General features: G+C 41.8%; 1 protein-coding gene across 1 annotated transcript in view; it reads right to left on the bottom strand.

The window, feature by feature from the left end:
• Window positions 1–19254, bottom strand: part of btbd8 (BTB domain containing 8) — a 174933-nt gene that overhangs the window by 2803 nt on the left and 152876 nt on the right. The window contains exons 15-17 of the mRNA XM_034180720.1: window positions 16056–16143; window positions 3359–3480; window positions 1411–3276 (exon numbers count right to left, since the gene is read on the bottom strand). Of these exons, the coding sequence (XP_034036611.1) occupies window positions 1411–3276; window positions 3359–3480; window positions 16056–16143 (2076 nt within the window). The remainder of the gene's footprint in view (window positions 1–1410; window positions 3277–3358; window positions 3481–16055; window positions 16144–19254) is intronic.

The following is a 19254-nucleotide window of genomic DNA, read 5'->3' as shown; positions in this document are numbered from 1 at the left end:
CTTTTTAATCAAACTACACTGTTCTTCTGAACAATGTCTTGAACGTCACATTTTCCTCAGGCTTTCAAAGAGAAAAACATGTTCAACAGGTGCTGGCTTCATCTTTAAATATGGGACACCTGATTCACACCTGTTTGTTCCACAAAATTGACAAACTCACTGACTGAATGCCACACTACTATTATTGTGAACACCCCCTTTTCTACTTTTTTTTTTTTTTTTTTGCTAATAGCCCAATTTCATAGCCTTAAGAGTGTTGCATATCATGAATGCTTGGTCTTGTTGGATTTGTGAGAATCTACTGAATCTACTGGTACCTTGTTTCCCATGTAACAATAAGAAATATACTCAAAACCTGGATTAATCTTTTTAGTCACATAGCACTACTATTATTCTGAACACTACTGTATATTTGTTGCACCTGCGAGCAATAGTGCATGTAGGGTAATTGTATACAGTACTGTGTGTCTATCTGTGCGTGAACAAAATAACTCCAGGAGTTTTGATCCCGGGGGGGTGATGGTCTAGTGGTTAAGTGTTGGGATCCCCGGTTCAAATCCCAGCCTGACCGGAAAATCACTAAGAACCCTATTGGCAAGGTTCTTAACCCCCTAGTTGCTCCTGGTGTGTAGTGAGCATCTTGTATGGCAGCACCCTGACATTGGGGTGAATGTGAGGCATTATTGTAAAGTGCTTTGAGCATCTGATGCAGATGGAAAAGCGCTATATAAATGCAGCCCATTTTTTTTTCTATTTGGCCTAAGTGTGGTGGAATGATTAAACATGTGATTACTCCAAAAAAATTCACAAAAACAAATGTACAATTATTTTGAAAGACACTTAAGAAAAAAAATTCTCAACTTGAGGAGGAAGATTTGGAATTTGAGTTTGACTGAAGTCTGATTTGTATGAAATTCACCATACTGATTTATAGGTCTACTTGCAAAAACACCAATTACAAGTTATGACAATGCAGGTGCATGTTTTAACACGAGCGCCGTGGTGTCATTTTAATTACACTCATTATTCCCAATCCTGCTAATCTGTAAATCCTGTGGAAGGAAACCAAAGCTCCAGCACACATACAGGGGAAACATGCAAACTCCACAAGGATAACACCCAACCAGCCTCGATCTTTGGACTTTCTTTCAGACCACAGTGCTAACCTCTGCACCAGCAGCACGTGCGCTCCTGTCACATTCCTGCATGCTTTGCAGTCATTCCGTTAACTGGAGTGACTGCAATGAGTCGCTGATCATTACTGCAAATCTGTTTATAGTAACGGAGTTTTAACAGAACACAAGAACTCTGACACCTCTAGTAGAGAAAAGCAGAAGCGGATCCAGATTTATGACACCAATATGGGCTGGATCGGCTCAGGACATCCCTAGTTCTTAGATCATACTTTACCTGCTGGAGATTGTGTAGCATGTACAGGAGCGTCACCTGCCAGCTGAGACTCATTTAAGTCAAGATGTAAGTCAGCTTTCTTGCTGTCTGAGAGACTGATGTGATTTTGGCACAGTACTCCATTGCTGTATTGTTCAGCGTGCCGCAGGTCCAGGTGGCTTGGACGCTCCTGGGGAAGAAGGTCCTGACTGTCATCATCCAGAGGACGGTTACTGCACTTCATTTCTTCCACCTGGACATGGTGGCTGGTGTCCAGGCTCTCTGTGAGGCACACAGATGATTTTTGTTCATTTTCATTGCTGGGGCTTGTGTGATTCACTTCTGCATTTTCTAAAAGATGATTCTGTTGGTCGACAGCAGGGGCACAACTGGACCGACAAGGTGCAGAGTCCGACTCAAAAACATCACAGAGAGCAGCATCATCAGTTGGTTGCGGTGGAGTTTGAATCCCGGCCTCTTCCGAGCCCAACTCCTCACATTCGTCAACAGACAGCAACACTGACCGGCGAAAGTTAGAGGATGACTGGAAGTCGGGCTGCTCATTGTCCTGCTCCACACCGTCATCGTCAAATGCTAGGTTGACAATACCCTGAAAATGGGGTGGGGGCTCAGTGGACGGTACTTGGCTCTGACCTGGTAGAACTTCAACCTCTGACCTTTCATTTTCAGTCTCGTCTTCTTCATCCTCCTCTTCCTCAGAGTCCTCAGAGGAGAAGAGCTGCTGGTCAGGTATGTTCTTTACAGCCACAGTGACCTCCGCTTTGGAATGCTCCTCTACAGAAATGTCATCTCTGTGTAACCACGAACGAGAGCGTCGTTTCGCTCCCTCCTCCTCGCTGGTGGTTTCTGCTTCTCGCCCACGCAGTCGTACCTCCACTTTCAAGCCGGCACCACCTTCACACATCTTTAACTCTTCTGGAGTGCTTGTGTCACTGCTGCTGCGGCCCAGAAAGTCGTGACAGCGCATGGTGCCACACTTTGACACACCTCGGTCATTGGAACAGTCATCGTCCTGAGAGCCTCCGGCATCATAGTCCTCTGAGCGTGGCTTGATGTCATCAGAGGAAGTGGTGTGTGTGCTGCCGGTCTCTGACTCTGGACTGATCTGATGGTGGATCCCGCTCCAGCAGCCTCCTAGATGAGTCTCAGTGGTCCCCACTCTGCAGGGTATGCCTGTGAGACTTTCTCTTGGAGACACGACCTCGTCAGCTTGTCCACTGATGGCGTTAGTTGTGATGACACCATTTGGTGGCTGTCTTCCTTCGCTTCTTTCAATCTGCTGGGGAGCGTCTGCATTTACAGATTTCACACAGGTGATGTAATTCAGCGCTGGTGTGGAATTATTTTCTCTTTGTTGTATTGTAGCACCGTGGAGACTCTGCTTAGGCTGTGATTCTAGAGGAAGTGATCCTCCTCCACACTGGCTTAGTGGTTGTGTGTAATATGTGGCATCCTGGTCAGAGGAGACTACCTCTTTATTTTCTGCAGCCTCAACATTACCTGGAGTTGCTTCATTTTTACAGTTCTCCGTTTCTTTAACTGTTGGCTTCCTGGTGATGACAGCAGCTGAGGTTTTCAAAGTTGCTTGAGACTTTTTCGAAAATTTCTCTGCAGATACCTCAGTATTACTTTTGGTCTTTGGCCCTGATTTGGCAGCTACTACTGATGGTGGCTTGGAGGAGATGGGTTTCGATGCTGGTTTAGAAGTGGATTTAGCCGACGCTCCGAGTGTTGAAATGGATTTTGTGATAATCTTCTTCGGGGCTTCAGCAGCTGTTTTGTCAGGTGCTGAGGATTTCAACCTGTGTCTACCGTCTTCTTCCTTGGATGGAGCAGGTTTTTTCACAGCAGACCCATGCTTGGAGACTGAACCATAGAAAACAGAGAAGACAATATTCATACTCTGCCACAGTATAACGGTGAACCAGGCACACTTTGAACATCTCACCATGGCTGTCTGGAGTGATTTTCCCCTTTGCGTCAGCTCTCAGTGCTGTTACTCCAGCTGATACTTTATCTGCTGAAGTGGTCTTGCCTTTAACGTCCCTCACACTTGACTTATTGGATGGACTGTGATCAGCGTCAGAGACACACAGCAGATATTTTATCACAACATGTTAATGACAATTTTTAAAGCATTTTCAGCATATTTATTTGCAAAAGATCACAGAATCATTGGTGCTGGTGAGAAATTTTTTTTGACTGAAACTTTTTTGGTATTGGGCGGATTGTGCGGTACAACATGAGTGCCGAAGGCACAAAATCCTCTAGTGGAGTCTGGGGGCATGCCCTCCAGAAAATATTTTTTGAAAATGGTGAATTCTTGACACACAATTCTTACTTAGAAAAATCAGTGTTCTCAGTTATATCTGAACAAGATATAACCCTAGAAAGTTTTTTTTTTTCAAAGTAAAAAGTGCATCTGTGAATGCAAGAAAAGTTGTATACAGTGGAGGGCTGAAACAATCGAGTAACTGGAATAATTCAATTCGAAGGCTTCGTTTAACACTGTAGTACATACGCCAGGCCTGTATGTGGCGCTGTAACACTCCCACAAAAAATGGGGAAGAAGACAATAGAGCATGCACATCATGTAAGAGCTAATCAATGTAGCAGCAAGTTTACAAAGCAGCACACAGAGTAAAATAAAGCCTTTTAAGAGAAAGCGGGTCAGTGCTGATCATCTGAAACAGACTTACTGTGTTTGTATATTTTAAAAAACAAAAACCTGGTTTGGTCCACTGGCTACTCTCCACCTCTACAGATGAAGCAAAGGATGCGCACTTTAAGTGAATCATGTTTAACTATTCAAAAAAATGCCGTTATTCTGATTCGATAAGAGTTTTTATCAACATGCTGTACAGTTGATTTATCAGTACAGCTTTTGTGGAAACGCTGCACTCCGCACCTGGTTTTCACAGACTGTGTCACCTTCATGCAACCTGTCCGCAGACTGACGATTTCAATGACCGCCTGCGCTTATGGTCCGGTGTCGCTGACTGAATGGTCCGCCCGTAAAAATTGGTCTGCCCTGCCTCCACTGCGCATGCTTCATTTCGGAGTTCAGCAACTCGTCTGAGACGGACTGTGATAGATGATGACTGCAGTGTAGTTTTAAGCAGAAATGAGGTGATAATCGATGAATCACAGCTAATGACGCATGTGCAGTGAAGGTAGGGCGGACAGATTTTTCGGGGAGACCGTTCGGTCAGCGACCCCGGCAAAGCTCCAAAACTCATAACCGTGTGAAAAAAATAATTACTCGGGAAAACAGAGAGAGAGAGGGAACACCCTAAACTTAAAAAAAAAAAAAAAAAATCATGGCTCATCTAACAAGTTTGTCTGCTTCGTTTCACTGAGAAAATGTCACTCATCACATTGAAAAAAAAAAATCACCACACACAATTCTTTAGTTTTGCAAAAAAAAACAACAACAAACAAACAAAAAAAAAGGAATATTAATTTTGACTTTGACTGAACACAGTCATAAAATAGACCACCAGCACAGCTGCAGAATGTATGAACAGTAAATTAAAAGAAAAGTCATATGGGTGTTATGATTGTTTTTCCCCTCTGTGTTCCAACATAAACAGAACAGCTAACAGGCATGAAAACTGCCCAATAATGCATTGCTCTGTAGTACAATAGCTCCATTGATTAAAGCTTTACGGCCCATGGGTTTTTTTAAGATTAAAGCCCTGGTCCCACCAAATAATGAAGGACGAATAATGAGCCATGTGGGAACTGAAGATACTAATTGTGAGTGTCATGACTGGGTATAAAAGGAGCATCCCTAAAAGTCTCAGCCATTCACAAGCAAAGATGGGGTGAGGATCACCACTTTGTAAACAACTGCGTGAAAAAATAGTCCAACAGTTTAAGAACAATGTCTCTCAATGTTCAATTGCAAGGAATTTAGGGATTCCATCATCTACAGTCCATAATATAATCAGAAGATTCAGAGAATCTGAAGAACTTACTACACGTAAGTGGCAAGGCCAAAAACCAACATTGAATGCCCGTGACCTTCGAGCCCTCAGGTGGCACTGCATTAAAAAACCGACATCATTGTGTAAAGGATCTTACCACATGGGCTCAGGAACACTTCAGAAAACCATTGTCAGTTAACACAGTTCGTCACTACATCTACAAGTGCAAGTTAAAACTTGACCATGCAAAGTGAAAGCCATACATCAACAACATCCACAAACACTGCCACCTTCTCTGGGCCCGAGCTCATTTGGAACGCAAAGTGGAAAAGTGTGCTGTGATGAGTCCACATTTCAAATTGTTTCTGGATATCGTGTCCTCTGGACAAAAGAGGAAAAAGACTATCCAGATTGTTACCAGCACAAAGTTCAAAAGCCAGCATCTGTGATGGTATGGGGGTGTGATATTGCCCATGACATAGGCAACTTACACATCTGTGATGGCACCATCAATGCTGAAAGGTACGAGGGTAGGCTGAAAAGTTCTAAGGCTCACCAAGAAGGAGAAATGCCATTTCAATAAAATTTGGCATGCATTAAGTTCAACTCTTCTGATGACTAACTGTGTTATTTTCTTCTAGGTTGTGAGGTAGTTGGTGGTTCATAGCCAAGTTTGAAAGTTCGTGGTAGAGAGAAATGGCAAAAATGGACAAAATCTGGCATCGTGGTGTGATTAAGTACCTGCATAAGAAGGGGTTAAAGCCCAAGGACATTCATGCAGATATGGTTGCTACATAAGGGGATGAAGCTCCCTCCATATCTACAGTGCAGAAGTGGGCAGCTGAATTTAAGAGGGGCAGAGAAAGCCTTGAAGACAACCCAAGGTCTGGGCGGCCTGCAACAGCCACAACCCAGAAAAACATTGAACTTGTTCATGAAATGGTGATGGACGACAGACGATCGACGATTAATCAGCTAGCAGATGCTGTGGGAATATCCCGTGAGAGAACTGAACACATTCTGCATGAAGAACTTGGAATGTCAAAGGTGTCAGCTCGGTGGGTGCCACGTCTTCTGACACCTGATGAGAAACGCACCAAGCTAGTCATGTCGAAGGCAAACTTGGCGCAATTTGAAGAGGATCCAGCCAATTACATGGAATGTTTTCTTACCTAGGATGAGTGTTGGGTTCACCACTTTGAACCAGAGACAAAAAAACAATCAATGCAGTGGAAACACCCAAGGTTACCACCTCCAAAGAAGGCCAAGGTTGTTTTGTCTGCGGGGAAGGTCATGGTTTCAGTTTTCTGGGATGCCAAGGGCATTGTGTTCGTGGACTATCTTGAAAAGGGACAAACCATAAATGGACAGTACTATTCTAACCTACTGAGACAGTTACGCAAGGCTATCAAAAAGAAGCGACCAGGAAAGCTGACGAAATCAAGACAATGCCCCAGCTCACAAGTCAACAGTGGCCATGGCCACTATCCATGAGTGTGGATTCGAACTGGTAGATCACCCACCATACTCCCCTGACTTGGCACCCTCTGACTTTCATCTGTTCCCAAACCTGAATAAAAACTTGGCTGGGAAGCACTATCAGAGCAATGATGAGGTGATGGCTGCCATTGAGGACCATTTTGACTCTCAAGATGAAAGCTTCTATGCCAAGGGAATCGAAGCACTCAAGCACCGCTGGAAGAAATGTGTGAAGTTACAGGAAGACAATGTAGAAAAACAACCCTGAATTTGTTCAATTCGACAACTGCATCATAGTCAGCCTTAGAACTTTTCAGCCTACCCTTGTACATCCAGGTTTTGGAGCAACACATGCAGCCATCCAAGCAACGTCTTTTTCAGGGACGTCCCTGCTTATTTCAGCAAGACAATGTCAAGCCACATTCTGCACGTGTTACAACAGTGTGGCTTCGTAGTAAAACAGTGTGGGTACTAGACTGGCCTGCCTGCAGTCCAGACCTGTCGCCCCTTGAAAATGTGTGGCGCAGTTTAAAGCGCAAAATACGACAACGCAGACCCCGGACTGTTGAACAACTGAGCAAGAATTGGAAAGAATTCCACCTACAAAGCTTCAACAATTAGTGTCCTCAGTTCCCAAACGCTTATTGAGTGTTGTTAGAAGGAAAGGTGATGTAACACAGTGGTAAACATACCACTGTCCCAGCTTTTTTGAAACGTGTTGCAGGCATCCATTTCAAAATGAGCAAATATTTGCACAAAAACAATAAAGTTTATCAGTTTGAACATTAAATATATTGTCTTTGTGGTGTAATCAATAGAATATAGGTTGAAGAGGATTTGCAAATCATTGTATTCTGTTATTATTTACATTTTACACAACATCCCAATTTCATTGGAATTGGGGTTGTATATACTCCTATACTGGACAACGCATGCGTGACATCTTCCACCTGGAACAGCCTAAATGACACCAGTGTCTGGGCATTGCCATGTTGAGAATGGCACCCACACTGATTCATGACAGTCATTAATGCATAAAGGGGTGGAGCATGGGTGGCTCAGTATGTGAAGAAAGAAGCCTGAACATGCCTGTGCCTTCAAGTCCGAACCACCAGCTAACCGGCTAGGGTTGGTTTGGGTGTTTATTAAATCATATTTTTGGGGATTGTGTGGTGGGTCAATGATTAAATTTGATGTGGGTATTAAAAGTTGTGCATTAAGTGGATCTAACAGCTCAGGCTACCAACAGCTGCGAAAAGTGCTAACATCGTTAGCATGCAACATTAAATAAGACGAGAGTTTCATTCCATGTGAATTATGCAGCAGAGGGGTCTTGAATGGTCTGTTAGGACGTTTTACCACACAACAAGCCATATTATTCCAGGCATTTGTAACATAATACTTCAAACAAACAGACCCAGCAACAACATGACAGTAAATGGCACTGCCAGCGGATGATCAGTTACCGTTGGACGCTATGAGAAGAGTTCTGCTTAGCCGCTGTCACTCAAAGCAACCATTCCCACAATTATACAGAATTTTATGCCTTAAAATGTAAAAAAAACTAAGAAGTTAAAAAAAATATTTACCACCTGTACAGTTGTCTGGAGGTGGAAATTATCTACAGAGTCCAAGACAGTTTTTTGTACTCGGCTGTAAACATGATTATTTCTGCTCTGAAGTTGGACATTTTAACACAGAGACCTCTGGGAAAGTGCTCTGTTTTGGAGTCAGCCTCAAGTGACCAGTCAAGCAACTGCAATTTATTTGATTTCTGGGAAGGTGTCAAAATATGCCATTGAAGTTTTCCACTTGGCTGGAACTCATAGTACTGATAATGATGTTGCATCTGTCTGATGCATCTCATCTGTCTAATCGTCAGGAATACAACTTGCCTGATAACTGTACAAGCAGTATGTGAACTATACACACACACACCATACTGTTTTGAGAATTGCAAGCCACTGGTGACTGATAGTTCTACCTAGACTATAGCTTCAGAGAGAAGAATCAAGGGGGGCATAGTCTGCCTACTGTGGAGAAAGATGAGGTGATATGGATAAAAATGTCAACCAAATGCTGGAATTATTTTGGGGCAATGTCATTATCTTTGAAAACAATAATAACAATAATAACAACAACAACAACCCCCTCCAAACCTAGACTGACATCTTTAAAATATAGAACGCAGTGCTAAAGTAACCTCGGCCGTATGAGTATCTTCTTTGTCTTTCGGCTGTTCCCGTTAGGGGTCGCCACAGCAGCTCAATCGTTTCCATCTCACCCTGTCTTCTGTATCTTCCTCTGTCACACCAACCACCTGCATGTCCTCTCTCAGCACATCCATGAACCTCCTCTTTGGTCTCCCTCTTTTCCTCCTGCCTGGTGGATCCATCCTCAGAATCCTTCTCCCTGTATAACCTGGGTCCCTCCTCTGCACATGTCCAAACCATCTCAATCTCGCCTCTCTGACTTTGTCTCCAAACCGTCCCACCTGAACTGTCCCTCTGATATGTTCCTTCCTAATCTTGTCCATTCTTGTCACTCCCAAAGAGAATCTCAACATCTTCAGCTCTGCCACCTCCAGCTGTGCCTCCTGTCTTTTTGTTAGTGCCACCGTCTCTAAACCATACAACATAGCTGGTCTCACTACTGTTTTGTAAACTTTCCCCTTCACTCTTGCTGATATTCTTTGGTCACAAATCACTCCTGCCACCTTTCTCCACCCACTCCACCCTGCCCGCACTCTCTTCTTCACCTCTCTACCACACTCTCCATTACTTTGGACAGTTGACTCAACTCATCTAAACTCATCTACTTTCACCACTTCTACTTCTTGTAACTGCACTATTCCACTGGGCTCCCTCTCATTCACACACATGTACTCAGTCTTGCTTCTACTGACTTTCATTCCCCTTCTCTCCAAAGCATATCTCCACTTCTCCAGACTAGACTCAACTTGCTCTCTACTCTCACTACAGATCACAATGTCATCTGCAAACATCATAGTCCATGGGGACTCCTGTCGGATCTCATCCATCAACCTGTCCATCAACACTGCAAACAAGAAAGGACTCAGAGCTGATCCTTGGTGTAATCCCACCTCCACCTTGAATGAGTCTGTCATTCCGATTGCGCATCTCACTGCTGTCACACTATTCTTGTACATGTCCTGCACTACCCTAACATACATCTCTGCCACTCCAGACTTCCTCATACAATACCACAACTCTTCTCTTGGCACCCTATCATAAGCTTTTTCTAAGTCCACAAACACACAATGTAACTCTTTCTGTCCTTCTCTGTACTTTTCCAACAGTATTCTCAGAGCAAACATTGCATCTGTAGTGCTCTTTCTCGGCATGAAACCATATTGCTGCTCACAGATCTCACCTGTTTTCTAAGCCTAGCTTCTACTACTCTTTCCCATAACTTCATGCTGTGGCTGATCAGCTTTATGCCTCTGTAGTTACTGCAGCTCTGCACATCACCCTTGTTCTTGAAAATAGGAACCAGCACACTTCATCTCCACTCCTCAGGAATCCTCTCACTTTCCAAGATTTTATTAAACAATCTGGTTCGAAACTCTACTGCCATCTCTCCTAGACATTTCCATGCCTCCACTGGAATGTCATCTGGACCAACTGCCTTTCCACTCTTCATCCTCTTCATAGCAGCCCTCACTTCTTCCTTGCTAATCTCTTGTACTTCCTGATTTACTCTCACCACATCATCCAGCCTTTTCTCTCGCTCATTTTCTTTATTATTTATCAGCTCTTCAAAATATTCCCTCCACCTTCTCAACACACACTCCTCACTTGCCAGCACATTACCATGTGCATCTTTTACCACCCTAACCTGCTGCACATCCTTTCCAGCTCTGTCCCTTTGTCTGGCCAATCGGTACAAGTCCTTTTCTCCTTCCTTACTTCAACTTCTTGTACAGCTCGCAATATGCCTTTTCCTTTGTTTATGCCACTTCTCTTTTCGCCTTACGCCGCATCTCCTTGTACTCCTGTCTACTTTCTTCATCTCTCCGACTATCCCAAAACGTTTTCGCCAACCTCTTTCTCCTTATGCTTTCCTGGACCTCTTCATTTCACCACCAAGTCTCCTTGTCTTCCTTCCACTGTCCAGATGTCATACCCAGTACTGCCCTAGCTGTCTCCCTCACCACATCTGCAGTACTTTTCCAGTTGTCCAAAATTGCTTCCCCTCTAACCAGTGCTTCTCTCACCTGCTCGCTAAATTTCACACAACAGTCTTCCTCCTTCAGCTTCCACCATCTGATCCTTTGTTGTCACTCTCTTCTTCTTCTTTACCTCTAAAGTCATCCTACAAACAACCATCCTATGCTGTCTAGTGACACTCTCTCCTGCTACCACCTTACAGTCTGTGATTTCTTTTAGCTTGCATCTCCTATAAAGAATGTAGTCCACCTGTGTGCACCTTCCTCCACTCTTATATGTTATCCTGTGCTCCTCCCTTTTCTTAAAGTAGGTATTCACCACAGCCATTTCCATCCTTTTTGCAAAATCAACTACCATCTGTCCTTCCCCATTCCTATCCTTGATACCATATCTACCCATTACTTCCTCATCACCTCTGTTCCCTTCACCAACATGCCCATTGAAATCTGCTCCTATCACCACTCTTTCATGCTTGGGCACACTCTCCACCACCTCATCTAACACACTCCAGAAATCTTCTTTCGCCTTCATCTCACAACCTACCTGTGGGGCATATCAATCAATCAATCAATCAATTTTTTTATATAGCGCCAAATCACAACAAACAGTTGCCCCAAGGCGCTTTATATTGTAAGGCAAGGCCATACAATAATTATGTAAAACCCCAACGGTCAAAACGACCCCCTGTGAGCAAGCACTTGGCTACAGTGGGAAGGAAAAACTCCCTTTTAACAGGAAGAAACCTCCAGCAGAACCAGGCTCAGGGAGGGGCAGTCTTCTGCTGGGACTGGTTGGGGCTGAGGGAGAGAACCAGGAAAAAGACATGCTGTGGAGGGGAGCAGAGATCGATCACTAATGATTAAATGCAGAGTGGTGCATACAGAGCAAAAAGAGAAAGAAACAGTGCATCATGGGAACCCCCCAGCAGTCTACGTCTATAGCAGCATAACTAAGGGATGGTTCAGGGTCACCTGATCCAGCCCTAACTATAAGCTTTAGCAAAAAGGAAAGTTTTAAGCCTAATCTTAAAAGTAGAGAGGGTGTCTGTCTCCCTGATCTGAATTGGGAGCTGGTTCCACAGGAGAGGAGCCTGAAAGCTGAAGGCTCTGCCTCCCATTCTACTCTTACAAACCCTAGGAACTACAAGTAAGCCTGCAGTCTGAGAGCGAAGCGCTCTATTGGGGTGATATGGTACTACGAGGTCCCTAAGATAAGATGGGACCTGATTATTCAAAACCTTATAAGTAAGAAGAAGAATTTTAAATTCTATTCTAGAATTAACAGGAAGCCAATGAAGAGAGGCCAATATGGGTGAGATATGCTCTCTCCTTCTAGTCCCCGTCAGTACTCTAGCTGCAGCATTTTGAATTAACTGATGGCTTTTTAGGGAACTTTTAGGACAACCTGATAATAATGAATTACAATAGTCCAGCCTAGAGGAAATAAATGCATGAATTAGTTTTTCAGCATCACTCTGAGACAAGACCTTTCTGATTTTCCGTTGGGGTTTTACATAATTGTTGTATGGCCTTGCCTTACAATATGAAGCGCCTTGGGGCAACTGTTTGTTGTGATTTGGCGCTATATAAAAAAAATTGATTGATTGATTGATTGATTTTAGAGATATTGCGTAAATGCAAAAAAGCAGTCCTACATATTTGTTTAATATGCGCTTTGAATGACATATCCTGATCAAAAATGACTCCAAGATTTCTCACAGTATTACTAGAGGTCAGGGTAATGCCATCCAGAGTAAGGATCTGGTTAGACACCATGTTTCTAAGATTTGTGGGGCCAAGTACAATAACTTCAGTTTTATCTGAGTTTAAAAGCAGGAAATTAGAGGTCATCCATGTCTTTATGTCTGTAAGACAATCCTGCAGTTTAGCTAATTGGTGTGTGTCCTCTGGCTTCATGGATAGATAAAGCTGGGTATCATCTGCGTAACAATGAAAATTTAAGCAATACCGTCTAATAATACTGCCTAAGGGAAGCATGTATAAAGTGAATAAAATTGGTCCTAGCACAGAACCTTGTGGAACTCCATAATTAACTTTAGTCTGTGAAGAAGATTCCCCATTTACATGAACAAATTGTAATCTATTAGACAAATATGATTCAAACCACCGCAGCACAGTGCCTTTAATACCTATGGCATGCTCTAATCTCTGTAATAAAATTTTATCGTCAACAGTATCAAAAGCAGCACTGAGGTCTAACAGAACAAGCACAGAGATGAGTCCACTGTCCGAGGCCATAAGAAGATCATTTGTAACCTTCACTAATGCTGTTTCTGTACTATGATGAATTCTAAAACCTGACTGAAACTCTTCAAATAGACCATTCCTCTGCAGATGATCAGTTAGCTGTTTTACAACTACCCTTTCAAGAATTTTTGAGAGAAAAGGAAGGTTGGAGATTGGCCTATAATTAGCTAAGATAGCTGGGTCAAGTGATGGCTTTTTAAGTAATGGTTTAATTACTGCCACCTTAAAAGCCTGTGGTACATAGCCAACTAACAAAGATAGATTGATCATATTTAAGATCGAAGCATTAAATAATGGTAGGGCTTCCTTGAGCAGCCTGGTAGGAATGGGGTCTAATAAACATGTTGATGGTTTGGATGAAGTAACTAATGAAAATAACTCAGACAGAACAATCGGAGAGAAAGAGTCTAACCAAATACCGGCATCACTGAAAGCAGCCAAAGATAACGATACGTCTTTGGGATGGTTATGAGTAATTTTTTCTCTAATAGTTAAAATTTTGTTAGCAAAGAAAGTCATGAAGTCATTACTAGTTAAAGTTAATGGAATACTCAGCTCAATAGAGCTCTGACTCTTTGTCAGCCTGGCTACAGTGCTGAAAAGAAACCTGGGGTTGTCCTTATTTTCTTCAATTAGTGATGAGTAGAAAGATGTCCTAGCTTTACGGAGGGCTTTTTTATAGAGCAACAGACTCTTTTTCCAGGCTAAGTGAAGATCTTCTAAATTAGTGAGACGCCATTTCCTCTCCAACTTACGGGTTATCTGCTTTAAGCTACGAGTTTGTGAGTTATACCACGGAGTCAGACACTTCTGATTTAAAGCTCTCTTTTTCAGAGGAGCTACAGCATCCAAAGTTGTCTTCAATGAGGATGTAAAACTATTGACGAGATACTCTAACTCCCTTACAGAGTTTAGGTAGCTACTCTGCACTGTGTTGGTATATGGCATTAGAGAACATAAAGAAGGAATCATATCCTTAAACCTAGTTACAGCGCTTTCGGAAAGACTTCTAGTGTAATGAAACTTATTCCCCACTGCTGGGTAGTCCATCAGAGTAAATGTAAATGTTATTAAGAAATGATCAGACAGAAGGGAGTTTTCAGGGAATACTGTTAAGTCTTCTATTTCCATACCATAAGTCAGAACAAGATCTAAGATATGATTAAAGTGGTGGGTGGACTCATTTACTTTTGAGCAAAGCCAATAGAGTCTAATAATAGATTAAATGCAGTGTTGAGGCTGTCATTCTCAGCATCTGTGTGGATGTTAAAATCGCCCACTATAATTATCTTATCTGAGCTAAGCACTAAGTCAGACAAAAGGTCTGAAAATTCACAGAGAAACTCACAGTAACGACCAGGTGGACGATAGATAATAACAAATAAAACTGGTTTTTGGGACTTCCAATTTGGATGGACAAGACTAAGAGACAAGCTTTCGAATGAATTAAAGCTCTGTCTGGGTTTTTGATTAATTAATAAGCTGGAATGGAAGATTGCTGCTAATCCTCCGCCCCGGCCCGTGCTACGAGCATTCTGACAGTTAGTGTGACTCGGGGGTGTTGACTCATTTAAACTAACATATTCATCCTGCTGTAACCAGGTTTCTGTAAGGCAGAATAAATCAATATGTTGATCAATTATTATATCATTTACTAACAGGGACTTAGAAGAGAGAGACCTAATGTTTAACAGACCACATTTAACTGTTTTAGTCTGTGGTGCAGTTGAAGGTGCTATATTATTTTTTCTTTTTGAATTTTTATGCTTAAATAGATTTTTGCTGGTTATTGGTAGTCTGGGAGCAGGCACCGTCTCTACGGGGATGGGGTAATGAGGGGATGGCAGGGGGAGAGAAGCTGCAGAGAGGTGTGTAAGACTACAACTCTGCTTCCTGGTCCCAACCCTGGATAGTCACGGTTTGGAGGATTTAAGAAAATTGGCCAGATTTCTAGAAATGAGAGCTGATGCACTGATGATATTCATCATCACCCCTTCAATTTCCAACTTCACACTCATCACCCTGTCAGACACTCGCTTAACCTCCAAACCACTTTTAACATACTCTTCCTTTAAAATGACCCCAACACCATTTCTCTTCCTGTCCTCACCATGGTACAACAACTTGTACCCACCGCCAATGCTCCTGCTCTTACTTCCCTTCCACTTGGTCTCTTGCACACACAATATGTCTACCTTTCTCCTCTCTATCATATCAGCCAGCTCTCTCCCTTTACCAGTCATACTACCAACATTCAAAGTCCCCACTCTCATTTCCACCCTTCTAGTTTTTCTCGGCCGTATGAGTATAAAAATAAGAAATGCAACATATAGTTTCACTTGGCCAACTCATGCAGTAATACTGCAGTATACTGCCCTGGTGGACAAACCCCAACATAAAATGTGACCTTTTGATCCTGAAAGTAGGCTAAAGTCAGCTACCTTCAATGTCCTGCAAGTTCATTATCCTGAGATTACACCCTGTAAATGTAATGTTGCAACAACAGAGCAAATAGATGTAATTAATGAAAGCGTGTGTAGAAAAATGTGACTTTTTCACCACTTAAAACAGGTCAAGGTTAGCCATCTTTGAACTTTTCCGTCTGTGTGCCAAGAAAGCTCCCTGTGTATTTGAAGGCCCTGGCAGTAATATGAATAGACTTATACTAAGCACAGACAGACGGACAGACGTAAAGTCTTCGCAACTCCTGATGGCCGTATTTTGGCCTCAGGTAAAAAGCAAACAAAGTGGTTCTCTAAGACTGTGCGGGAAGAGCTCACCTGCTGGTCTTTGCTGTATCTGATTTTTGAGAAGGTTTATCCAGTGCAGCTTTGCTGACTACCTTAGACTGGTGTTTTGGTTTAGCACCTAAAACAGAGAAGGACATAACAGTTGTAAACTGGTGATGTTTATCTGACATATTTCAGATCAATAACATATGTAACTCATATAGATGTTCCAGAGATGTACTACTAAATAAACCAGCCTCATACAAGAACCACTTGTATGAACAGATAATTTGTAAGTGGCTTGTAAGACTGATTTAAGAGATCTTCCTGCATTCACTAATGTTCTAATTTTAAGAGGATGTTTGTCGGCATGAACAAAATTTACGAGTGGTCCAGAGCTATTGTGCGTGTCATACACTTCAGCAAGTTTTATACCGTTTTGTTCAAAATAATAGCAGTGAGTTTAAAAAAGTGAGTAAAACTCAAAATTCTAATAGCTTTTACTTTCAAACATGCAAATGCAGTGGGAACACTGCACATTCTGTTCCAAATCAAAACATGAAGAAAAATTTCATGAAATTTGTTATTAGATTAAATGAAATTAGACAGAACTTTATTAATCCCTTGGGAAGACCCCCTCAGGAAGACTCTGTATTACTTTACAGAAAGTGAAGAAAAGGAATATTCGGCTGTTCAAAAAAAAAAAAAAGCAGTGTCTGCATTTTTCTTTATAAACTGAGTTACTCTACGGTAAGTGCACAATCAGGTGTTACCATTTTAATAATGTGATGTCACCAACCTATATCTCATAAAATAATGCCATGAGGGACATTAGAAGCTATTGCTAAGGACCCTTGGGCATACCTTTATCTGTGCCCTGCTTTTTACAGTTTGGAAATGCATAAAAAACCTCAAAAATGGTGAATATATGGTGAAAAAAATGCAATTTTTTGCATGTTACCTCGTTTCATGTGAAATTTGCTCATTATATAATAAAGCTGATATTTATCCTCTCGAACCTTTCAAAGAACTACAGCAATCAGTGACATTCACAGTATTTCTCTGGTCATGACACAAGTTACGGAATCAAAATAGCTTCACTTGGAGCCAAGCAACAGTCATTTGAGTAAAATAATAGGTTTGTAACCAGAATCCAAATTTGTCAATTCATTTGAGAAAACACTATGTTCTAAACATAAAATGTTTTAAAATTTATCTTTCCTGTGAATCACTGAACTAATATTTAGTTGTATAATTAAAATATTGAGAACTGCTTCATATCTGTGATTCCAGCCCAGGGTGATTTGACTACACACACACACACACACACACACACGTGTGTGTGTGTGTGTATATATGTGTGTATCTTTTAGTTGAACCATAGCACAAACCACTGTTGTGCAGCAGAAGTTGTAACAATATTTCCAAGTGTCAAGAACTGAAGTTAGAAGTACAGTAATGTTCAAAATAATAGTAGTGCTATGTGACTAAAAAGATTAATCCAGGTTTTGAGTATATTTCTTATTTTTACATGGGAAACAAGGTACCAGTAGATTCAGTAGATTCTCACAAATCCAACAAGACCAAGCATTCACAATATGCACACTCTTAAGGCTATGAAATTGGACTATTAGTAAAAAAAAAAAGTAGAAAAGGGGGTGTTCACATTAATAGTAGTGTGGCATTCAGTCAGTGAGTTCGTCAATTTTGTGGAACAAACAGGTGTGAATCAGGTGTCCCCTATTTAAGGATGAAGCCAGCACCTGTTGAACATGCTTTTCTCTTTGAAAGCCTGAGGAAAATGGGATGTTCAAGACATTGTTCAGAAGAACAGCGTAGTTTGATTAAAAAGTTGATTGGAGAGGGGAAAACTTATACGCAGGTGCAAAAAATTATAGGCTGTTCATCTACAATGATCTCCAATGCTTTAAAATGGACAAAAAAAACAGACACGTGGAAGAAAAAGGAAAACAACCATCAAATCAAATCAAATCAATTTTATTTATATAGCGCCAAATCACAACAAACAGTTGCCCCAAGGCGCTTTATATTGTAAGGCAAGGCCATACAATAATTACGGAAAAACCCCAACAGTCAAAACGACCCCCTGTGAGCAAGCACTTTGCAACAGTGGGAAGGAAAAACTCCCTTTTAACAGGAAGAAACCTCCAGCAGAACCAGGCTCAGGGAGGGGCAGTCTTCTGCTCGGACTGGTTGGGGCTGAGGGAGAGAACCAGGAAAAAGACATGCTGTGGAGGGGAGCAGAGATCAATCACTAATGATTAAATGCAGAGTGGTGCATACAGAGCAAAAAGAGAAAGAAACACTCAGTGCATCATGGGAACCCCCCAGCAGTCTAAGTCTATAGCAGCATAACTAAGGGATGGTTCAGGGTCACCTGATCCAGCCCTAACTATAAGCTTTAGCAAAAAGGAAAGTTTTATATTGATCATATTTAAGATCGAAGCATTCATTAATGGTAGGGCTTCCTTGAGCAGCCTGGTAGGAATGGGGTCTAATAAACATGTTGATGATTTGGATGAAGTAACTAATGAAGATAACTCAGACAGAACAATCGGAGAGAAAGAGTCTAACCAAATACCGGCATCACTGAAAGCAGCCAAAGATAACGATACGTCTTTGGGATGGTTATGAGTAATTTTTCTCTAATAGTTACAATTTTATTAGCAAAGAAAGTCATGAAGTCATTACTAGTTAAAGTTAAAGGAATACTCGGCTCAATAGAGCTCTGACTCTTTGTCAGCCTGGCTACAGTGCTGAAAAGAAACCTGGGGTTGTTCTTATTTTCTTCAATTGGTGATGAGTAGTAAGATGTCCTAGCTTTACGGAGGGCTTTTTTATAGAGCAACAGACTCTTTTTCCAGGCTAAGTGAAGATCTTCTAAATTAGTGAGACGCCATTTCCTCTCCAACTTACGGGTTATCTGCTTTAAGCTGCGAGTTTGTGAGTTATACCATGGAGTCAGGCACTTCTGATTTAAAGCTCTCTTTTTCAGAGGAGCTACAGCATCCAAAGTTGTCTTCAATGAGGATGTAAAACTATTGACGAGATACTCTATCTCACTTACAGAGTTTAGGTAGCTACTCTGCACTGTGTTCATATATGGCATTAGAGAACATAAAGAAGGAATCATATCCTTAAACATAGTTACAGTGCTTTCTGAAAGACTTCTAGTGTAATGAAAGTTATTCCCCACTGCTGGGTAGTCCATCAGAGTAAATGTAAATGT

The sequence above is a fragment of the Thalassophryne amazonica genome, chromosome 10 (genome assembly GCF_902500255.1).
Source record: "Thalassophryne amazonica chromosome 10, fThaAma1.1, whole genome shotgun sequence".
Classification (NCBI taxonomy): domain Eukaryota; kingdom Metazoa; phylum Chordata; class Actinopteri; order Batrachoidiformes; family Batrachoididae; genus Thalassophryne; species Thalassophryne amazonica.
The sequence above is the reverse complement of the archived record's forward strand: the minus strand, read 5'-3'. Positions and strand labels throughout refer to the sequence as shown.